We start from the raw sequence: 20,665 nt of genomic DNA, 5'->3' as shown, positions 1-20,665 counted from the left end.
TTCGATGTACAAAAAGTAATTACGGGATGGTTTCCGGTAATCATATCTAGTGCGCATTGAATGAGCGCATTGTTCGGCCACCCCTTCACCGATATGCACTTGTAAGCGGCGCGCCCACCCCTGCCTTCCCTTATCCCCTTTTCCCTCCCCCTTTCCTACCATCAGGACTTTCACCCTAGCGATGTACTCGCGCGACGGCCTCGTCGTACCCCCTATTAAGAGACACGGTAATGTCTCACGTCAAATTCACGTACGAGCGAGGAATCAACGGTAAAATGAACTGTGTGTATTTATGCGTAATCTGTGGTTGTGTGAGCGTAGGCATAAGTATCGTATCTCCGTAACGATGGAACAATTGATTTTTAAATGGATTTAATCGATAGCCTATGATCCTTTTATAGAGGAAGGACAGAAAAAAAGATAGAGATATAATATTAAGAAAATAGTTAACGCATGAACTTTGTTGGTATTGTGGCAGCGTCAAGTAGTTTGCATTAAGTGAGTTCAAGAATCTTATCTAGTAGCTAGCTAGCTGAGGCTATAAAAAATCCGCAGCTAGATAAAATAATATTTAGTTATAAAACTAAAAGTCACAGCCGTGATAGCTAGCTGATACCAGCCCGCAACTCCAAGTCTCTCGTATTAACAATTGTTTGTAATTGGTGCAAATTTCTGATATTAGTTTCTTTATAGTAACTATAACGCACATTCGTCCTCGACGAGACTGCGGTTGTATCGTAGATTGTTCTTCGGTTCGCCACGGGACGCCCCCGTCACTGGTGGTTAGTGCCTCGGGCGATCCGAGATTTTTTTGATGCTCCCCGTCTCGTTACCGGATCCCCGAGATTTCTCGAAGGCGGGTGCACACGATATAGATGAATGATTCCGGCTAAAAGGTGTCGGAGAAGATATATGATTTTAAATTAACTCATTTATTCAAGAAAGATAGTAATGATAAAGAATTCATGACAATTTCAGTCATTAAATGGATTTTTTATTTCTTAATGCTTCTATAATATTCTCTTTATTTTGTATGTTTAGTTATTTTCGAATATATCTGTCACGTTGAAATTTTTGATTAGAGATACTTTTACCAATTTTCTAAATGATAAAAACATAAAACATTCTTTTCAGGTTTTTTTCTTGACACATCTGACATTAATAGATAAATGTTTCAGAATGATAATGTTTTAAAATTCCTGTAGCAGGAAAATATGTCAAGAATGTTGAGACGTTAGAGTTTGAACTTCTTTATATATTCCATAATTGTCTTGTATTATAAAAACGAAAAAACTATAGTAATGTCGTTTTGTCGACTGAACAAAATCACAAGACGTCGATAGAAGATGGAAATGAGAGAGGCGATTGTGCCGCCAGGTGAAACATTGCTTTTGCAGGTGGAAAGTTGGAACGAAATTCGATGCGGTCGCGTCGGGTGCAGCCTAAATTCGATCCTCGACGACATCTACGACGGCGCTCTTAACGGCCAGGACTCGGTCGAAGGTCGCGTTTATTGAGTTCGGTTCAGTGTGCGAGTGCCAACGAGCCGCTCTCGCGTTCCGAAGAATGTCTTCGTGCATCTCGTACCCTCGTTTCTCGTTTTTCTCTCGCCCGGCCCGGCTATGCGCTATTTGCGTACATGTATACACTACAATCGGTCGAAAAAAATTGCACTTCGCGTCGGTGAATCGGAGGCCGAATTCCACACGGTCGAATCACGCGTCGAAGATGCCTCCTTTCGATCTCGCATCTCGATGAGACGATCGTCTTACGCGCCTGCTTTGGCTCGATGTCGATTATAGTGAGGAAAGCAGCAGAGTGTAGCTACGCGATAAGAATATTGCACAACGGATTTTATCGGCATGTGGGATAAAATGATTTGATGATGTAATGTAAGATTTGTTTTCTTTTAGCTTAATATCACGCAATTTGCGTTTGATGATGAAATAGCTTATGAGAAAGGAAAAGAACGAGATGTAGAAAATAGCTAAACGTATAGCTAAACATTGATTTGTTAAGGAATCTTTCTTTCAATCATAAATATTGTGAGAAAAGTTGTTGCGATGTCAACGTTATTTCTTTTATTTGAATATAGCTTTAATTTCGAAAATACGAGAAAAACCAATATCTTTATAAAAACAGAAAACGGCAAAGATTTTGATACAGGAAAAATGAGAAACTGAATCCAACAATGCGCAGAAACTACGCAAGCCCTAGAAAGGCGATCTGAAAACGAATCCCGAAAGGGCACAGACGGCAGAGATCCGTAATCACAAATTCAATCACCGAATTGAACGTATTAAATCAATACCCTGCCTGAAAATAAGAGGCTGAGAGGCAAGGACTGAACGTGGAGAATAGCGGGTCCCGGTGACTCGGAAAAACTACGCGTGTGCGACACACCGCAAACGGAAGACGACGGTGACGTGAGAGGGAGCAGGATGGGGGATGCGAGAGCAAGAGAGAGGCGAGGAGAGAGCAAAGAGCATGACAAGCGAGGCTGTAGGGGCGCAGGGCTGCGACCCGACTGACCCTACCTCGATGCCCCGGCCGCCTTCGAAGCCCACCCTAGCCCTACTCCAAGCACCCTTACCCTCACCCTTAGCCTCCGGGGGTGGATGGAAGGCGGGCCGGCCCATTTTTCGCGCCCCACTTGACTCCACGTCCTCATTGGCTGCCGCCCTCTCGCTCTGACCTCTCTTCCCTCGGCCGCCCCTGACACTGCCGGGGTGGACGGCCGCGTTCCTTCCACCTGGGTCCTTCTTCCGGGTAAGAATAGAATAAGAAACGATCGAAGATTCGCAAACGCAGAATGTTAATCGCTTGTCTATGCATGCTAGTCATTTCAAGAACTGGTTAATATTCTTCTAACTGATTCTTCTACGATACGGAAAGTTTTCGTAAAATGGAAAAATGTAAAGAGAGTTGGTAATTAGGTTGGTTAAATATTAATAAAAACACAGACACTCTCTAAATACGTTTAGATCTTGTTATCCGTTATGATGCAAGATGATATGGCGATCGGTGGAAATAACAGTAGACAGATTAAATTGAAACGTGAAGAAAGAAGCAACAAGAATCAGATAAAACGAGATTGAGCTTGGTGAATCAAGTACGACCACTTCCCGAGAAGGAAGAGTTACCCAACAGGCATTTAGGTGGCGATGACGATTCGTAGTAGCGGTCGCAGTTGGTTTGATAAAAAGTGTGGTAATATGATCAGCAGGTTGAAGAAGCCGGAGAGCTTGGTCCACAAGAGGAGAGTGGTGGGAATGATGCGCGCGAGAGGAAAGGAACGGACGAGAGACAAGCGATAAGGAGAAGCTGCAAAGCACTTGTTCGTGGAGTTTGCGAGGAGGAGAGAGACAGAGAAAGGGTAAAAAGAGGCAAAGGAAGAACGGGGTGACGAGGGTGAAAGAGGGAGAGTAGGACGAATAGACTGACGGCAGACGGATAGATAGATGGAGAACGAGAAGGAGCGAGTGGGGCTTTAGTGTGGCGAGCGAGATGACCTCAACCGAAGGAAGAGAGCCCACTCGTTGCAGATGTAAGAGAGAGAGGGAGAGAGAAAGAGAGAGGAAAGGAGAGAAACGACTGCTAGATCGAGGAGTTAAAGTGGGTACGGAACTACTTGGTCGGGCAACGCGTGCTGGTCGGTACGGGGTAGGGCAAGCCCGTAGCCAATGAGAGGCCGACCGGGGCGAGCCCGGGACTCGACCCCACCTTCGGTAGCCATGGCAACCGGCAGAACCCGCGAGAAACCCTCGCGGGTTCGCGGCGGTGGGGGTCCCAGGTCGGTGTCAGGGGTCGCCTTAGACGGCAGTCGGTCTCTGGTCGGCCCCAAGAATAGTCGTATCGAGGCGGTAGTCGAATATCACCTCTCTTCTTCTCCTCCTCCTCCTACTACTGCTCTACAGTACGGGCCGCCGCTCTGCTGCTGCTGCTGCTGTTGCCGCTGCTGCTGCTGCCTCCACCGCCACCGCCACCGCCGCCGTCGCCGCCGCTGTTGCTCCTGCTCGGCGCTGCGAGCGGAGGGACGACACCATCACCACCACGCGCACCAATCGTGCCAACACGCATCACGGAGACGAGTATACGCGCGCGCGAACAACGAGCGTACACACGAGGCTCGCGCAAACGCTCAAGTGTCACTGAGAGCCGTGCGAGTACGTACGCACACACGCACTACAGGCGAGCACGGGTGGTTTTGGAGCACGCTCCGACGTGCGCTGAGGGTGTGAGGCAACGAGCGTTGCCGAAGAACGCAACTGTTCCGGATTGCTCCGGATTGGGAACTATCCCTCCTTTCCACTCTCCGTCGCCTAACCCTCCCGATGGGTCGTGTGTCGCCCTGACGGTCGAAGGGTGGATCGTCGCCGGGCTAAATCGGTCGGTATCGGTGTGGGTGTCGGTGTCTTAGCGCGAGACCTTCCGCCACGGGGGATCGCGACGTGCACGTGGAAAAGTGAAGTGCCGCCGAGTGCATGACCGAGTGTGACGGTTATTACTGTTTCCTTTGTCATATCGTTCGCGACCGCTGTGTGCTCACCGGGAATCCTCGCGGAGTGACATAGTCCTTGCTATGCGAGCGATGGTGAAGTCGATTAGAGTTATGGAACCTTCACCTAGGTAGGACACCTTCAAAAAAATCGAGGACAGAACTTGGTGGACCTTTGGTGACTTATAGAACCTCATAAGTTTGGAGAACCCGAGCGAACACTCTTCAAACTCGTTCAAAATAACTTTTTGGCAGATCGTACTGTATGTTGAAGGATAAAACTAAGATTCTGCTATTCGCGACAAACGTCTCTGCGTGATATTGCGTTCGAACAATAATTGGAGCACGTCGGTTTATCCGTGATTCTCAACAAGCATGATCGGCGTCGGATATCTTCCGCACAATTCATTTCGCGATTATGCGTTCCCATCCATCGAGAAGTTTAGGACAGTGAAGAAGTGAAGAGTGACGATACACTTGTGACTTCTAATAACAACCATCGGTGTCTCGATATCAAAGTGACCAAGACATAAATCATCAAGGACGTTGATCGTCGCAGTCTCCAAATCATCCATACTGATCTTCGAGGAATCAACCGGACGTTCCGGACGGACGTGTTGAGTGGGAAACTATAGTCAGGCCCGATTTGCCGTCGCCGATCGCGGCTCACGGGCAGGAAACCGGCAGGGTGGTTCGAGGCGGGACGGTAGGCGCGGACGCCCTGGCGACTGCCGGGGTGGTTTACCCGGCCGCGACGGCGACGTTGTTCCCTGGCCGGGTGCCAGCCGGACACCACCACCCCGAGTTCACCACCACGTTGGAGCTGGGGTTCCCGGCGCGCGGCACCACCGCCTCGATGGCGTTGGTCGCGCCGCCGCCCTCCTGGCCCTCGCGGGACCCCGGGGCCTCCCTGGGCGCAGCCGGCGGTGGTGGCGGCGGCGGCGGCGGACCCCTGCAAGTAGGCCCGCCGCCGCCGATGCCACCCGCGCATCTCACGCCCTCGGCCACGCCGGAAGACATCACCTGCTTGGTGCCTGCCGGCTCGGTCCTGACCTCGAGAGACCCCCTGCCGCCTAGTACCACCCCCGGCAGTCAGGCCAACAGTTCGCAGTCCGGTAGCTCGCAGACAGACAAATCGCCTAACATCGAGTGTGTTGTCTGCGGGGACAAGAGCAGCGGCAAGCATTATGGACAGTTTACTTGCGAAGGTGAGTTCTTTTTACGGCGCCTTTTCCGCTCGAGAGAGTGCACCGTCTGTCTGTTAGTGATTGTTTGTTAGTGATGTATTCGATAACCACGGGAACCAATGCCGCCACAATCGTTGGATAGATCTTTGATGGTTATACTGACCACTGGTGTGATAATAGAAACATAATTAATGATTATATGAGATTAAGCGAATCATCGTGACGTTTCATAGTCTACGAAATGAGAATGGTAACACGTCGTTCAACAATAGATTTCAAATTGAAAATTGGCCTTTCGAGAAGGTCATATAGTCTTAGAGCATAAAGGAATCTACTTTCACTCTTGATCTTGATCGCGATAATATGTATAAGATTCTAAAGCAGAGTTGCGAAACCACGTGAGCAACCGATTCTCTAATTAGAGAGCTAATTTGTTGGTTCGTCTGTCTTCTCCTTGTCTGTCGATTGCAGTACTCTCGTTTAAAAACCCCTAATTGAATCTTATCGACAATCTGGATCAGCGTAACTTTGATTTGACTTGCTCCTATCTGAATCGTGTCACTATTTCGCAATACCAGGACCATCTCTATACTGATGATTCAGACAAGAAAAACGCATACGCGATAATTATACCGGAGGAGTGCTTCGTGCGCGATAGTTCGTGATTGCGTGAGGGCGGAGATCTGAATTCTCGCCGAGGAGATTTCATGGGAGATTCCGAGATAGCCGGTACGACGATACGGATGGTAACACCACGCGTGCTGAAGCGGCCGCGCAGGCGAGAATGAGGCGACCGTCGGAATCTCCATCGTCAAGTATTCCTCGCAACGCGCGCCTCTCTTTCTTCCACGTGGAGCAACACCACCGATGCGCGTGCACGCCCTTTCGACGACTGTTCTCTTAGTCGTGGGTATCGTGGGGCGCGAAGGGTATCCCTTTACCTGTGCCACCAATTTGTCACCGTGCGCGGGGCAGAGCTCATTCGCATCAGAATACCCGACACCTACCTTAATGCTCGCGCTTACATTAATTTATTCAAGGCGCGCGTGAGAGGGGGAGGAACGGAAGCGGGGTGATAAAGGGGGTAGAGAAACGGCGAAACCCCGGGTTAACGACAGAAAGAAAAGGAGATATATTCTGGCTGCGACGATAGAAGGAGGCGGAGAGCAGAAGACAGAGAACGGAGACAGAGGAAGGAGGAAAGCGAAGGAAGGAAGGGGATAAAAAGAGTACAACCGTGGCCATCGGGCGTGGAGAGTACGAAAAAACAAAGAGTCACCATTAATAACCCAGTGGGGTGTTCCCCGGAACGCTTACACGTCTGTTACGAGCCTAATAACGATGTAATAGGGCCGAGGAAATGAAGCGGGAGGAACGAGGACGGACGCCGAAAGGGAGACGCGGGCGCGAGAGGGAAGGGTTTATCCTATTCTGGCGCCGATGATGACGGGGTTCGGTTCCGATGGAACGAGAAACAAATTGTTTTCACGGGCGGAAACAAATCCCAGCGGGTCGTCGAGAACGTGCGCGAGTGCGAGCGGGCGGCGAGTTATATACGCGCGTATAAACCGTAGCGGCTAATTATCCATCGGCCAGATGTATCGAGGATAACTAATTAGCCGGCCGCGCCGCCTGTCGTATCGCGCCGACGAATCTCGCGATATCTGTCGATACACACGGGGAACGATTTGCAGGCCGATTTCGACGTTTACGCTCTCCGCACTTTTCTTCCTCCTCTCCAGGAGATGCTCTTCGTCACGTGTCCTTCATTATTAAGATGCATTTGTCTTTGGGTACCTTGAAATACTTTGAAATACTTGAAATACGCGTTCTGCTTGAGCGCTTAACAGCGACCGGCACCGGATGTCCGAACTGGCTTTCGTGATTTCGGTTACTTATGCCGTGGTAGTCGCTCTCGTATTCGAAGAGAGAACAAGTCGGCTTTGCACCGTCCGTTAAATCATTTATACGGAGGTGAAGGATCGAAGACTCGAGATACGAGAGGGAAGAAGTAACGAAGAGAAATGTCGCGACTCGACTCGGACAGGCGGACGGACTCGGGTTAATCGAAATCTACAGCGCCCTCGGAAATCAGGAGTTATATATCCTCCCGCGCGACCGCCCACCTCTCTTCTACCCCGATCCACCCTTCGCGCGCCCTATTATCCCGAATTACGCCTTATTGATACCAGATTGCCCGCGGTAATTTATATCTCGCGGGTGATTTAGTGCACTTCGAGGGCCTTGATTAATGACACACGGCTATCCGCCGGTTCCTCCTTCTTTTCGCCCTTCCCGCACGCCCACGGCTCGCCAGACGCATTTAAGCCATGACAAGATGCGCGAAAATGCAAACTCTGAACAGTAAACTTTGCGTAAATTAAAAATCAAGAATTAGCAATATTTTATACGCGGACACTATTTGCAGTGCAATTCATTAATTTTTTACGATTCCTTTAAGAAGTCGGATCTTAATATTGCGATATTATTTACGCGAATCATACAATTTATGCGGAAAGTGTGTTATAATTTATAAATATCTGTCGTAGCTCGAAAACGCGTCTGGGACAATTACTTACACGCAGGCGTTTTTATGCCGAAACTATCCAATTATTACGTGATGTTCCACGTCAAGACATTTTCAACTGAATCATTCCGACGTAAATGAATCTTGTAACAACCGTATTCGCCGAGATGATAATCAAGCAGATGATATCCGCTTTCTATTAAGGCAAGGAATACATTATCCCTCTTGCTCGCAGTCAAAATTATTTTTATCAGGTACTAAAACGGTACGTTCCGTTTTCGTGCCCCTCCCTGAGGGGTGTATCGCACCGTCGCCGCCGGACCGGCAAGTATATAGCAATGCGTGCTATCCCATGCGAGTTCATAACATTCTTCCATTTACCGCACATTATCCCGCTCGCCGCGAAGTGGTTCCGCATTTCTGCGCTCAGCATTCATCGGCCGCTGGACGTTACCGCGGGATCCGTGCCTATTTGCGGTAACCGACAGCGAGGATCAAGTTATTGAGATCTCGTTAGGTTCGCCCGGTGTGTATTACCCTCGACGGACTCGGGACCACGCGTGGGATCTCTGGCACGTAACACGCGTGGAAATCACGGGATACGGAAGCGTGGTGCGCTGACCGGGCGCGTGCGGGAGACAAGACAGACAGGTAGATGGATTTCCTTGATGGCGAGTCTTGATCGATTCGAATAGACGGAAAGAGCATCGTACACCGGGATCGGTACCGAGATTGGAGGTGTCCGTAAAGTGTCTGGTATCATAACGAAATAATACGGAAACGAGAACGAGAGTGATTGTATTCCGCGATTCGTAAGCGGATGGTAACGTACATGGCGGAGCCTGAGGTCGATTTCCATAAAACCGCTTGTTGCAGAACCGGGTTAGCTACGTCAACCGTGTTATTTCCTCGACGCCTTCGATAAAAATTAATTCGCTTTATTACGTTTCACTTCGCTCATTACGATTGGCAGTTTCCGCTGTTGCAAAAGATCCAATTCTGCTTCCTCTCTCAATACGTACGGCAAGTGAGAACTTGAATTATCGCGTGTCACATTTGCCCTTGTTACAATCAATTTGAAATTCCTCTACAGAAACGGGATATTTGTGGTTCTGTCTTCAAATCATGATTAATAATGTCGGAAGTATTGGTCATTTTTGTCAGTATCATAGCGACAGTGTTCTCGTAGCGTATCGTAATAAAGCGCATACATTGATTTAGTGCACTTAAACATGAATAGATCCTGATTTAAGAACAACAGAAAGTAAAACTGTCTCCAGTGTCATCTCATGACGTAGTCACCATGCGATTGATATGAAGCAAATTAATAGGAGGAAACATTTAGGGTGCAAAAGGAAATGAACGTGAAACACACCACATTCTCCTCTACAGTATCGATTATTGCATAATTTCTCGCATTACCGAGCGATACTATAGTTTATGGAGCTATTTGGCATTTAGAAGAATCGGAAACTAAAGGTTGCGGGGACGGGCGATGCTGTCGGGTGATTAAAGCGCGTCGCTCGGCGTTGCTGCAGCATGCGGCTTGCGATAATTGCTTCCGTGTACAATGTGTTAACCGTTTCCGGCCGCTCGCGCACGGCTAAACCGCGCGTAATCTGTGCGCCGTGTAACGACGAATTTCACGAATTGCCCCGGCCACGTCGGCCAGATGTCGGCCGACCACCACCGCGCTCGTTCGCGCTCGCTCGCTCCAAGCACGCGGAAATATATCCGCGAGGCTGCGACTGGTCGACCGCGTTGCGTTGCGTTTCCCAAAGGGCCGGTTCTCGCCGCGATAATTGACGGTTAAGTTTGTCGGAGGAAGCGGCCGATTTTGCCCGATAAACGAGTTAGTTGCAGCACCGGCTATTAATCTGCAAAAGCGTATAATGAATTGGCTGTTTTCGGTAAAAGGAACAATCGCGAGGAGGCTTTACATCCTTCAAAGAGCCTTTGCTCGTTCTCCGCACGTCGAACAATTCTTCTTTTATCGAGGATGGAGATGGATTCGAAATTAATTTATTATCGTGTGATCACGTTATTTAGTTTTACCTGGCATTTCAAGCGCGTCAAAATGTACGCAACGAAAACTGAATAATGATATGTTTATTTTTGATCGAGGAAATTGTTTAACGTTATCGCCTAACGGATCTTTCAGTACATGTAATCTAGACCTCGAAAAAACACGACATGACCGTTATTTGTTGTAAAGCGGGATACTTAATGGGAGGTCAATGTCTTGGATAGCTTTCCAGTGTACCTTGTTTCTGTAACGCTTGAAAAAGTATACTTGTCTGATCCTCGCACCCACGTTGAATCGCTACAGGCGCTACTACCGTCGGTCGACCGGTCGCGTGGCGGAAACTGTCGCCAAGATACGAGCAGATATCCTAATGAACCCGGGCTTCTCTAATTACTCTCGCCCTGCAATGCGCCTGATACGGTCCGCCGGAATTCCTCGAGCGAGACGATCGTCTTCGTGCATCCGCCGACCTTCTCGTGAACTCCAACCCGTCCTTCCAACAGTACTCTTTTATTCTCCGGTGAAAAGAAAAGAAATATATCCATTGATTTCGGAATACATTATCGTGACTCGAGTTTTCGTTACAAATACACTAACATACGTAAACTTTATATGAAAATATCTAATTCGCGATGAATAAATTTTATTTCTATACGCCTTAACTCTTAATTATATGTTATGATATCTATATTTATATAATATTTAATTTATTTATTCCAATAAATTAAAGTTTCGATTATTTTAATTAACTGATACCAATTAACAAAAAAATAAATATAGCCTCACCTGCGCAGAAGAATTGAAGATTAAATAAGAAGCCAGAAGTTTGAGCTTTTAAGAAGATCAGGATAATCGCATAGTGATAACAAAGTGCTCATAGAAGATACGAGGGACCGGTGATAGCTGGGAGATAGCGCGACGAATTACGCGCGATACGGTCGATGTAGAGTCGACACGGCGAAAGGGAGCAGGAACGAACCGAGCCGGGTTAAGAGTCCGGGCCCTTAATTGAGCGCTCGAATTACAGCGGCGAGTCACTCTCTCCCCGGTGTGCCAATTACAACCGCGGTAACGATATTTGCCATTGTCGGGGCCAAGCGACGCAGTATGGCGCGACGCTCTCGCGCCTATCCGTGGCATTAGCGGCGTCGTAATAACACGGTTAATCCGGCGATAATTTCTGTTCGCGGTAATCTTAATTGCCCGGAACACCGGGCGTATTCTCTGCCCCCTCTCTCCCCTGTCAAGCGTAGGAGGCGACGCGCACGCGGTCCGAACCTGCATCGTCCTTTTTCCCCCCTTACCGTGAAATGAGGCTAGATTGCACTGGCAGGGGTGACCGCGTCGGTATAAAGAAAGGAACTGACCAATGTCGAGGTAGATTATCAGCAAGCGACAGGGAATGTGTACGCGTCGAAAAGTCGCCGGTAATGAATTATACCCTCTCGAGACTTGGCAAGAATCTAATGAAAATTCGCTGCAAGCAGACTGTTTGCAAATTTCTCCCGCAAATTATTTGAAATTGTCTAATCGAAAATTGCTTGAAAAAGATTCATAGTTGAGAGTTGAAGTACATGAAAAAAATATACTTGCATCATGCATAGACACTTATAATGAATTTTGCAAGGAAGAGGATATTCAGATATTTGACGTAACGAAAAAGATATTGAGTGGCGATGTTACACATTGGGATTTTAAGGGATACATTTCTTCCACATCACGGCCGGTCACGACTGAGGCTATTGCGTGCATTACGAGCGCCGAAATTCGAGGCACTTCTCTCGTTCGGCACGCACGTCGCCGGATTCGATTCGCTGATGTAACCTGCGTCGACTCGATTCCGATCGGCCGGGCAAATTGACGATGACTCGCGGCCGTTTGACATCGCTTGACATCAAAATCAACCCGCCGACGTAATAAAGCGATCGCCGACAATCAGGCCGATTACGCCAATGAACGTCCAATGCGGAACGCGCGTACGCGCACGGTGCATTGGCGGCGCCGTTCCACCGATTTCTTTCCAATAAGGCGCATCGTCGACGATTGGCCATCAGCATTGTTCGCCTCCCGCTTCGCTTTTGGTGCGCGTCGAAGAAGACGTGCTCGCGAGCAAGATTAAAGGATCGAATGACGGCAATCGGCGCGACTTCTCGAGTGTGGAACTTGCTCGTTAACGCATTTTCCGCGGCCTCACGCTGATTACGTAAGCATCCGAGGCCGATTGACGCGTCGAACGGCACGTGTTACATCGGCCATGTATTCCGGAATGGGATGGCAGTCGCAAGATTCCGCGGGTAACAGGTGCGACGTCGAGAACGAGCTGCTGAAGAGTCATGAGAAGTGAACCATGATAAAGCAGTGTTGTGTCGTAGAAATGTGTGCGTTAGCGATGCGATGGATGAATGATCGGTTGGATGAATGAATTTCGCCGCTAGATAGACATGACATTATTGACTGTTATAAATAATCACCTTAAATTGGTTATGGAATCAGAATTATTGATGCGTTGCACGAGTGTTGTTTTATGGATTTCTGTCGTATTGACAGAAATTATGCAACCACCTAATACGACAGAAAAATGCAACAATCTAATATGATCAGGATGAAGCTGTACCTGCATGTTAAAACAAATTTATTTAAATTCGTGTCGTTGTACAGGTATAACTTATTTCGATTGCTAAGTTTGTTATTCCGAAAAATCGCGGGAAATTGCAAACGGCAAGATATCAATCTACGACAGGGGGATATCTGGTCTCGCGAAATGCTCGCAGCGGTCGGACGCAGGATCACTTTCGTCGATTACTGGAATGAGCTATAATTAAAGCGGTGCCCGGGTCATTACGCCGTGTCGGCGATAAATTACGACTTTTACGAGGCCCCGAGGAAGACCGCGCGCCCAAAGTGGAGTCTCGCCGGTGCGAGCGTCACGCTGCACTCGTTGAGGAATCAGAAATGACGCGTCGGGGCCCACCACGACGGTGGATCGCGAAGAGCCTCACGAAAAATGCACGTGCGTTTACGGTCCCGCGAGATACAAATTACTTAAAGATCGTGACGCGCGATCGGCGTGTCGAGACCGTCGTCCGACAAGCAAGCTTCTTTCTTCTGCCTCCTTGCCTTCGTCTCCCTTCTCGCGCTTCTCGGGACTAACGGACACCCGTATGGAACCCCCTTTGAATACCGAAAATGCATACAGGACGTGACATCAGATAATCGACGGATAAGACGAAGTGTCGGGACCACTTTCTGAACTCTCGCACGTCCCTGCGCGTAAATATTTTGATTAATGATCCCGCGAGGACCGTACGGCCGGTCCGGGACGCAACGGCCCGATTCCAAAACCGGATGCCCCTTCGCGAAGCCCTTTCGAGTGTCGGAGGTCTGCGTCCCTGTCCGTTTCTGGTACGATCGACGACCGTCATTTTCTCGCTCGCTCTCTCTTCCTCCTTCTTTCTCGCTTTCCGCCCTAGCCGTCAGCCTTCTCCTCGGCCGATCATAAACGTGTTTCTAGGATGCTTCCTCTCGGGGTTACGTGGACGAGCGCGCTAGCGAGGTCCTGGGAAAGACTCCGGACTTGTCCTCGTAATCGGAAAAACTGGTCGTCGGTCGACTGGCCGTGGATAAATGCCAACCCCCTTCGCTGGCACCTTCCAGTCGTGTTAAATGCCCTGCCGGGTATTATCTTGCCGGCCGAAACAACGCCCGAACGCCGGAGGCGTTAACGCTCCGGGACCAGTTCGCCTCGTTCAAACGCGTGCGTCCGATTTCGGAAGGATAGTTCCGTTCACGGGGAAGAACGTTCGTTCCGAAACGCCGAACTGTGCCAAGGACCAAGGACCCGTCGAACGTCGGCGATCCTGAACAGTCCGAACGATACGCGATGCCCCTTCGAACAGGTCGTCGGTTATCGCTCGAGATTGGGCGTCCCAGACAGATGGGAAAGAGGGAGACAGAGAGAGATGAACATTAATCTGCCGATTACAGGAGCCCGGGAACCTCCCATTCCAAGTAGCATGACTGGTACAAGATTCCCCGTCTTTGGTTATTGCGCAATAGTCGTTCGGGATTCGACCCTGCGTCCCCGGAAACATAGGCTTAACCCTCCTATCGATTACCGACCTTGAAATTAGGACGACCGTCGGATTAAGGGCGATGACGGCTACTTGCGGCTGGACCATGGCCGGCCAAACGATTCATTCGAATATTTCTTTTGAGAGCTGACAGCTCGAGGCGGCCTTGGAGATGATCGGATTGGCATTAGATCGGTTACCTCAGTTTTGAGAACTCTAAGCATCATTATTGATCATACTTGCACGCTCGTTCAGTTTTAGAATATTTATTTGTATCTATTTGTATTAAAGACTTTCAATTTTTCTTTCATCTTCCATAAAAAAGTGTAAAATATTAAAATATTTCTATTATAGAATCAACATTTACTCTACTCAAAAATAGCATCGATAAATCGATCAATAGGCATCTTGTAAAGCCTTTCGAATGAGCGAATATATTCAAGTCCGGGTTCCATCCGGGCGGTCTCCTTCAACATGGCAGTAACGTGAGGCATTGTTTCGCACGGCGTTCTCGCTGCACCTTGCTATTATCATGCTATAAACCACTCTCTTATTTTCGAGAACAACGGCATGTTCGTATATTTTTGCAACGCGTTTTCGGTGGACACGATTGAGTGTTTTTCAGTCGCGGTGCTGTTCTCTTGGCCTTGAACGTTCGTCCTTGCACTCTTCGAGAACGTCGTTTCACGAGAGAGTCGTCTTTGATGTCGTTCCCAGAGGATACAGCCGATTATATTTATTACTTGCTCTCAAGGAGCCGTATCGGGGGAATGTCATCGTGAATAAGATCACGTGGCTGCGGTGGGAACCGCGGTTAACGCGCGTGCGAACAATCAATATCTGATATATTGTTCCTTAACAATTGTGCTCCCTCGACTATTAATTGAGTCAAATAGTCGCGTAACTGAATATAATGCTATCTTATTTGTGCAGGATTATAGGTCTGTGTGATCTTCAATGCGAATACACACACATAATACGCACGATACATTTATATCGACTACATTAAACATTGGATTTACATCACAGCATCGAAGTGAATGACTTAATTAAAAGATAGAGATATAACATTTGGTTTTAATATCATACAATTTGCAACTTAATAAATTAATTTACAAAAATTAGAATTTGCTAAAATCTTTTATTATTTTTTCAGAATTCACCTTTCACTTTAAATCAAAATTATTTGCGTGTCCAGAATACGGAATTGAAAGAAGATATAACTAGAATTTATTATTAATACAAAAATATAATACAGTATATTATGTAATGATAATTATATTAATAGAATTACAAAATATAGGATATAATAAAGTATTATACAATAGATTTGCAGCAATGGTTTCATTCGCGCTTTAAATAATCCGTCGTTACGCGGCGAGCGAATTCCATGTGGACATACGTGGCCAAGGCGAACATTACTTAAGAATGTTCATGTACTTTCGATCATAGTAATTACGCGTGGCGTGGGTAAGACGGTGGTGTTTAAGACGGGGATACTATTTGTGTCGTGGATTGATGCCCATTCTGCACGAGTCACGTTACACCTTCGAGAGCACAGCAATCGTAAGAAAGAGTATTACACGTTTCGTATTACTTTTTCTCGCTTTATTCGTCCGAGTGACCCATCCTCGCTCACCCACGTGCACCGGTGGATTACAGAGCCTGACTGTTTCGGCATAATTACGCGAACAATGGTGAGCATAACGAACGAGGAACGCTTATTTAAAGCGAGGACGCTTAAGTTTCCAGGAACGATTAAGAGTAATCGTCTCATGGAAGTTTGCCGAGAATACTCTAGCTTGACGTGGTTCCGCGATGTCGCGGATAGTCAGATAAACGAGTTCGGTCCGAAGTGCATCGGGGAAATTCAAGTCATTTTAGTCTTTCGATATTTACTGCGCGTACATGGATTTTACGCTTTGTTCGATGAAAGCATGTTTGCGATCGCTAAAATTTTGACACGAGTGAAAGCTGCTTTCCTTTATGGTGGTTTTCTAGCTCATAGCAAGGGAGTTAACTTCTATATTTTTAAGTTCTGATTTCTTGTATGGTATACGTAACTTTAGCTTTAATCTTTGTTATCTTCACTGCTTCTATTCTTGAATTTGTAATCTGTTTTAATTTGTAAATACGGCAAACTTGCCAGTGTTCTCTTCGGGGTGGAAATTTGATTCTGCGATCTGAGGTACAATTGCGAAGGGGTTTCATCTCTTCTTCGAGATCCCTTTCTCCCCTTAAACGAGTCTTACGCTTACTTACGGACTTACGGACTTGTGTCTGGAATGACGCGCGGAACGAAGAAGCCCGGAGACATCTGGCAAGATCCGCGGGCTAATCGTTCTAACGAGATCATACTCTATTATTCCGACTCTTTGTTAATCCTTATTAATCTCATTTCGGAATGCGTGCAACACGTTTCTTAGACGAGTCTGAATGCTTCACAATAATAAACTGCAAATGTTTTTACAATGAATCTCCGGCATATCAGTTGCAATAAACAATCACAATAAATCATATCAAAATATTATGAAAAATGTACAACATTAAAAACATAAATAAGACATAGCCCTTTTTATGAAATATTGTAAATTATAAGAGCAAATCTTTTTATTCATCTTAAAGGAACTTTACATCGTGATTTTCTTTTAACTTTCATTCGTATCAAGATCAAATTGGCGATAAATAACTAAATAGAAGAATATCCATTTTGATAGGTAAATGTGTCGTATCTACATAGATACTTTACAACAAGTAGAAATAAGGACACACTGCACGATGCAATCACCTCGACCATGGGGCGTTACGTGTGGTGAAACGATGCCGATGATACTCGCTTCACGATCGAGGTAACGTTCTGGAACACGAGGCGAGCTTGAACCACGGCGATTCACGGCGCGACGTGCCGTTTGATCTCGCTAAGACGACCGCTAAACACTACCTTACACCACCGACAGTATCACGATAGTCAGACTTTCTAATCGGTAACTATACGCGCTGCTCGATATCGATGAACAACGTTTCATCTCTCGCGGGAAGAGTATCTCGCCGTGTATTTTTTCCATCATTTGGCGAGGATCGAGGGCATTAGTAAAAGCGGCGGTCGTTCAGAAAGATGCGCGGAATAGAAATTTGTGGCATCTCGACAAATGGAAAACATCCGATCTTCATATTTGCGTCGTTGCCTCCGGTAATGGCGAAGAATTTATTTCTTGTACTGCAATTAAAGTTGAGAGGGAAAGAGAGAGATAGGAGAGTTCTCTCACTGATCTTCTTCAACAAGTCAAAATAGATTCAGAGAAAGCTACAAAATATCAAACTAATATCCCATTACGATACCAAGTTACAAAAGTAATACCAAGTTTTTACGAAGAGATAATTAATTATGATAATATATCACACATATATTACATCTTCTTACGCAACTTTTAAATAATTATGCAAGGTAGCATTTGTATATATCCTGCATTTTCCTTAATAAATTACATCATTAATACACACGCTGTACTGGAATGTTTATTATGCGAATTATTTTTTGCGGATGGATTTACAGAAAATAGGAAAGAACGGCCGAGCCGTAAGTTGTATTTCCTCCCGGTCGGGAACGATGCGATATGGCGTCGGGTAGGCTCTGGTTGTTCCTAAGAGCATGCACCGGCGGCAAGGTCTTACATCGCCGAGACGTCGGACACGGCACCGCGGTACGTGTACGTGTATACGCGCGCCGGGCATAGAATTACCAAGGCGCGACTTACCTGGACGCATCCTCTGTGACCAATTATCCCGCTAACGAAGCCCGCACGCTCGCACACCGCGCTATCTAGCCGCCGCTCCGCAGCCGGTCCGGTCGGGCTAATTAATTATAACAATGTCGTTAATTTTACGCGACCGAGTCGAAACGTTACTGACCGAATCGCGCGCCGACTCTCTTCCTACGCGGTAACTTCCTTCCTTCGCTCGGTCGTTCGCTCTCGCTCAGAAGAACCGGGCTGTCGTAAAAGATCTGAGGAATCCGAGGCGATGAGAGTGATGAACTAAATGTGCGTGTAACGGATGAACGATTTGAAAATTTTGTCGAATTATTCCGTCTTTCATGTTTCTTAATAAATGGAAACATTAATTTTTTTAGTACTTGTCTGTTAGGCATCAAGACTTGACTTTAATTGCATGTGTTTAATATCATTGATTTCATGAAAGATGCGCTATTTAGGTGCATTATTTATTACTAGGGAAAAAATGGTTTTACAGCAACTGTGTAAATTAACATCCGCTAGATATATTCAATTGTTTTAATCTATATCATCATACAATAAGTAAGTGATACGGTGTATAATTAGAATAAGCTCGGAAATACGTGATTACTCGCGTGACGCAAAAATACATTCATCATTCTTAATGACTTGCTAGCTTATTAAATTTTAGGAATCCCTAAAATCCACAACCCTTTCTCATGTGTAATAATGTTGTCTCTCGAGAGATTTATCGCGAAGAAAAAGGAAACCGGAAACGTTCGCTAATTCGCTCTATCGCCTTCCACTTCCCAAGGACAAATAATTAAGAACGTAGCATGTGAAACGAGATCGTAATGAAGGGAAGCTCGTGATGTAGCAGTTATAATGTAAAGGAGTGCGGTCCGCGCGCAATCGTTATCCCTTGCCCTTAATATCGCCGCTTGCATATCTCGTCGGTCTTATTATTATAATTACTGTCATTATTCGCCACAAAGTCGCTCGTGAGTCATGTCTCGTTGCGGACATTTGCAGCGAAGATCGCAAGCGATCGATCCCACTGCGCTTTCGTCCACGATATCAGTGCGAGTAGTGTTTCATTCCGCGTAAAAGATAACCGAGACGAAACAGAACACACGGTCCTCTCAATCGTCGATCGATAATGAGAACTCTAATGACGCGTCCGATTATTATTTCCGGTTAAATGAAGACCGAAACGGAGCATCTTACTTTTTGTAGTCAAATTATACAGCGCGTGTCACTTGAAAAAAGGTCCCTGAGCTTTGATTAGATGCATCTTGCCGAGGAACAATTACAAAGCAAACGAAAAAATGATATATTATTATTATTTCGTGTTACCTGACAGCGAAATAATAAGGAATTGTTTTCGCATTTTTTAAGCTCATGTATTTATTAATACATGAGGTTACATAATGTGATCGGAATTGTTATAAGCTGAAGCAGAGCAATGGTTATGCAATGAGCAATTATATGTAATACCTGAATACGAAGCAATGGGTTTCTAATTTTATTTCTCTTATTTTTGTATTTTCTTTTTGTTTTATTTATTTCCATGTTCTTTCTATTAGTAAATCAAAATGCATTGCATTTACAAAGTCCAAAGTCTACAAGTGCCAAAGTACTTTGCATAGTCACGACTTCGCGACAGCGCGATTATGAGTCATGATCAGTCAATTCTCCTCGGCATACTTGCATATCACCATCCGTTCGACTTGTGTTTCATCGCCGATGACTCCACGTTAACGTGCCTTACAATTTTCCGGAAAAAATCGCAAATTTTCGTGTGACTCACCACGCGCGAACGATGGAACTTTAATTAAATCGCTTAAGGAGAGGCCGTTAATGATGATTTTCCGAAACGCTGACTCGCGCGACGTTTTCACGATAGAACTAAGCGACCGTGCACGAATAATGACAAACGGAAACGCTCGTTGTAAGAAAAACGTATGCGGGACAGCTGTGATTTGTTCCCGCAACCATAATGCTCACTTCGCGCGGACCGTGATTAGGAAGATGAAGATCTTCTTTGGAAATTACAGCTGTATTACAATAAACCTCTATGAAATTGGGTGTAAAAACAGTCTCTTGTAATATTATACTTAATTGTCGTTGATTTGTGAGTGGAAGCTGCTGACGCGCGTATTCCGATTTTAAATAGTTATTACGTATCGTTGACATAAAGCAGCAAAGACGAGGCAACAAGTAAGCTGAAATAAATTTAATTACTTGTTTAAGAAGAGATTAAGAAGGAACTCGAAGAGTTAATATTTCCTCATCACTCTCTCCCTACGTATTTCACTACATTCCGCTCTCAGATTCCCTTTTCCGACTCTCGCGCATTCCTGGATCCTTTTTACTCTACTCTGCACGTGCATAGTTATTTTCTCGCGATTCTCTCGTACGAGTCGCTTCCTTCTTGTTGAGACTACGACGTCGAACTGTCTGGCACATAATTTACCTCTTTCTTTTCCTGGACTGTTACACCCTTAATTGCAGATCAACTCTCTGATAAATAATATTTATCGGTCTGACTAGTTTCTGACGTTTCAGAAAATGGAAGAAAATTATTTAATTATTTTGCTATTACCATTCATTATAAATATAGTTA

General features: G+C 46.2%; 1 protein-coding gene across 1 annotated transcript in view; it reads left to right on the top strand.

The window, feature by feature from the left end:
* Nucleotides 1–3,942: 3,942 nt before the first annotated feature.
* LOC105286863 (COUP transcription factor 2) overlaps nucleotides 3,943–20,665 on the top strand; it is a 118,169-nt gene continuing 101,446 nt past the window's right edge. The window contains exon 1 of the mRNA XM_011352119.3: nucleotides 3,943–5,706. Within this exon, the coding sequence (XP_011350421.3) occupies nucleotides 5,355–5,706 (352 nt within the window). The 5' untranslated portion in view covers nucleotides 3,943–5,354. The remainder of the gene's footprint in view (nucleotides 5,707–20,665) is intronic.

The sequence above is a fragment of the Ooceraea biroi genome, chromosome 1 (genome assembly GCF_003672135.1).
Source record: "Ooceraea biroi isolate clonal line C1 chromosome 1, Obir_v5.4, whole genome shotgun sequence".
Classification (NCBI taxonomy): domain Eukaryota; kingdom Metazoa; phylum Arthropoda; class Insecta; order Hymenoptera; family Formicidae; genus Ooceraea; species Ooceraea biroi.
This window is presented reverse-complemented; position numbering and strand designations above follow the sequence as displayed.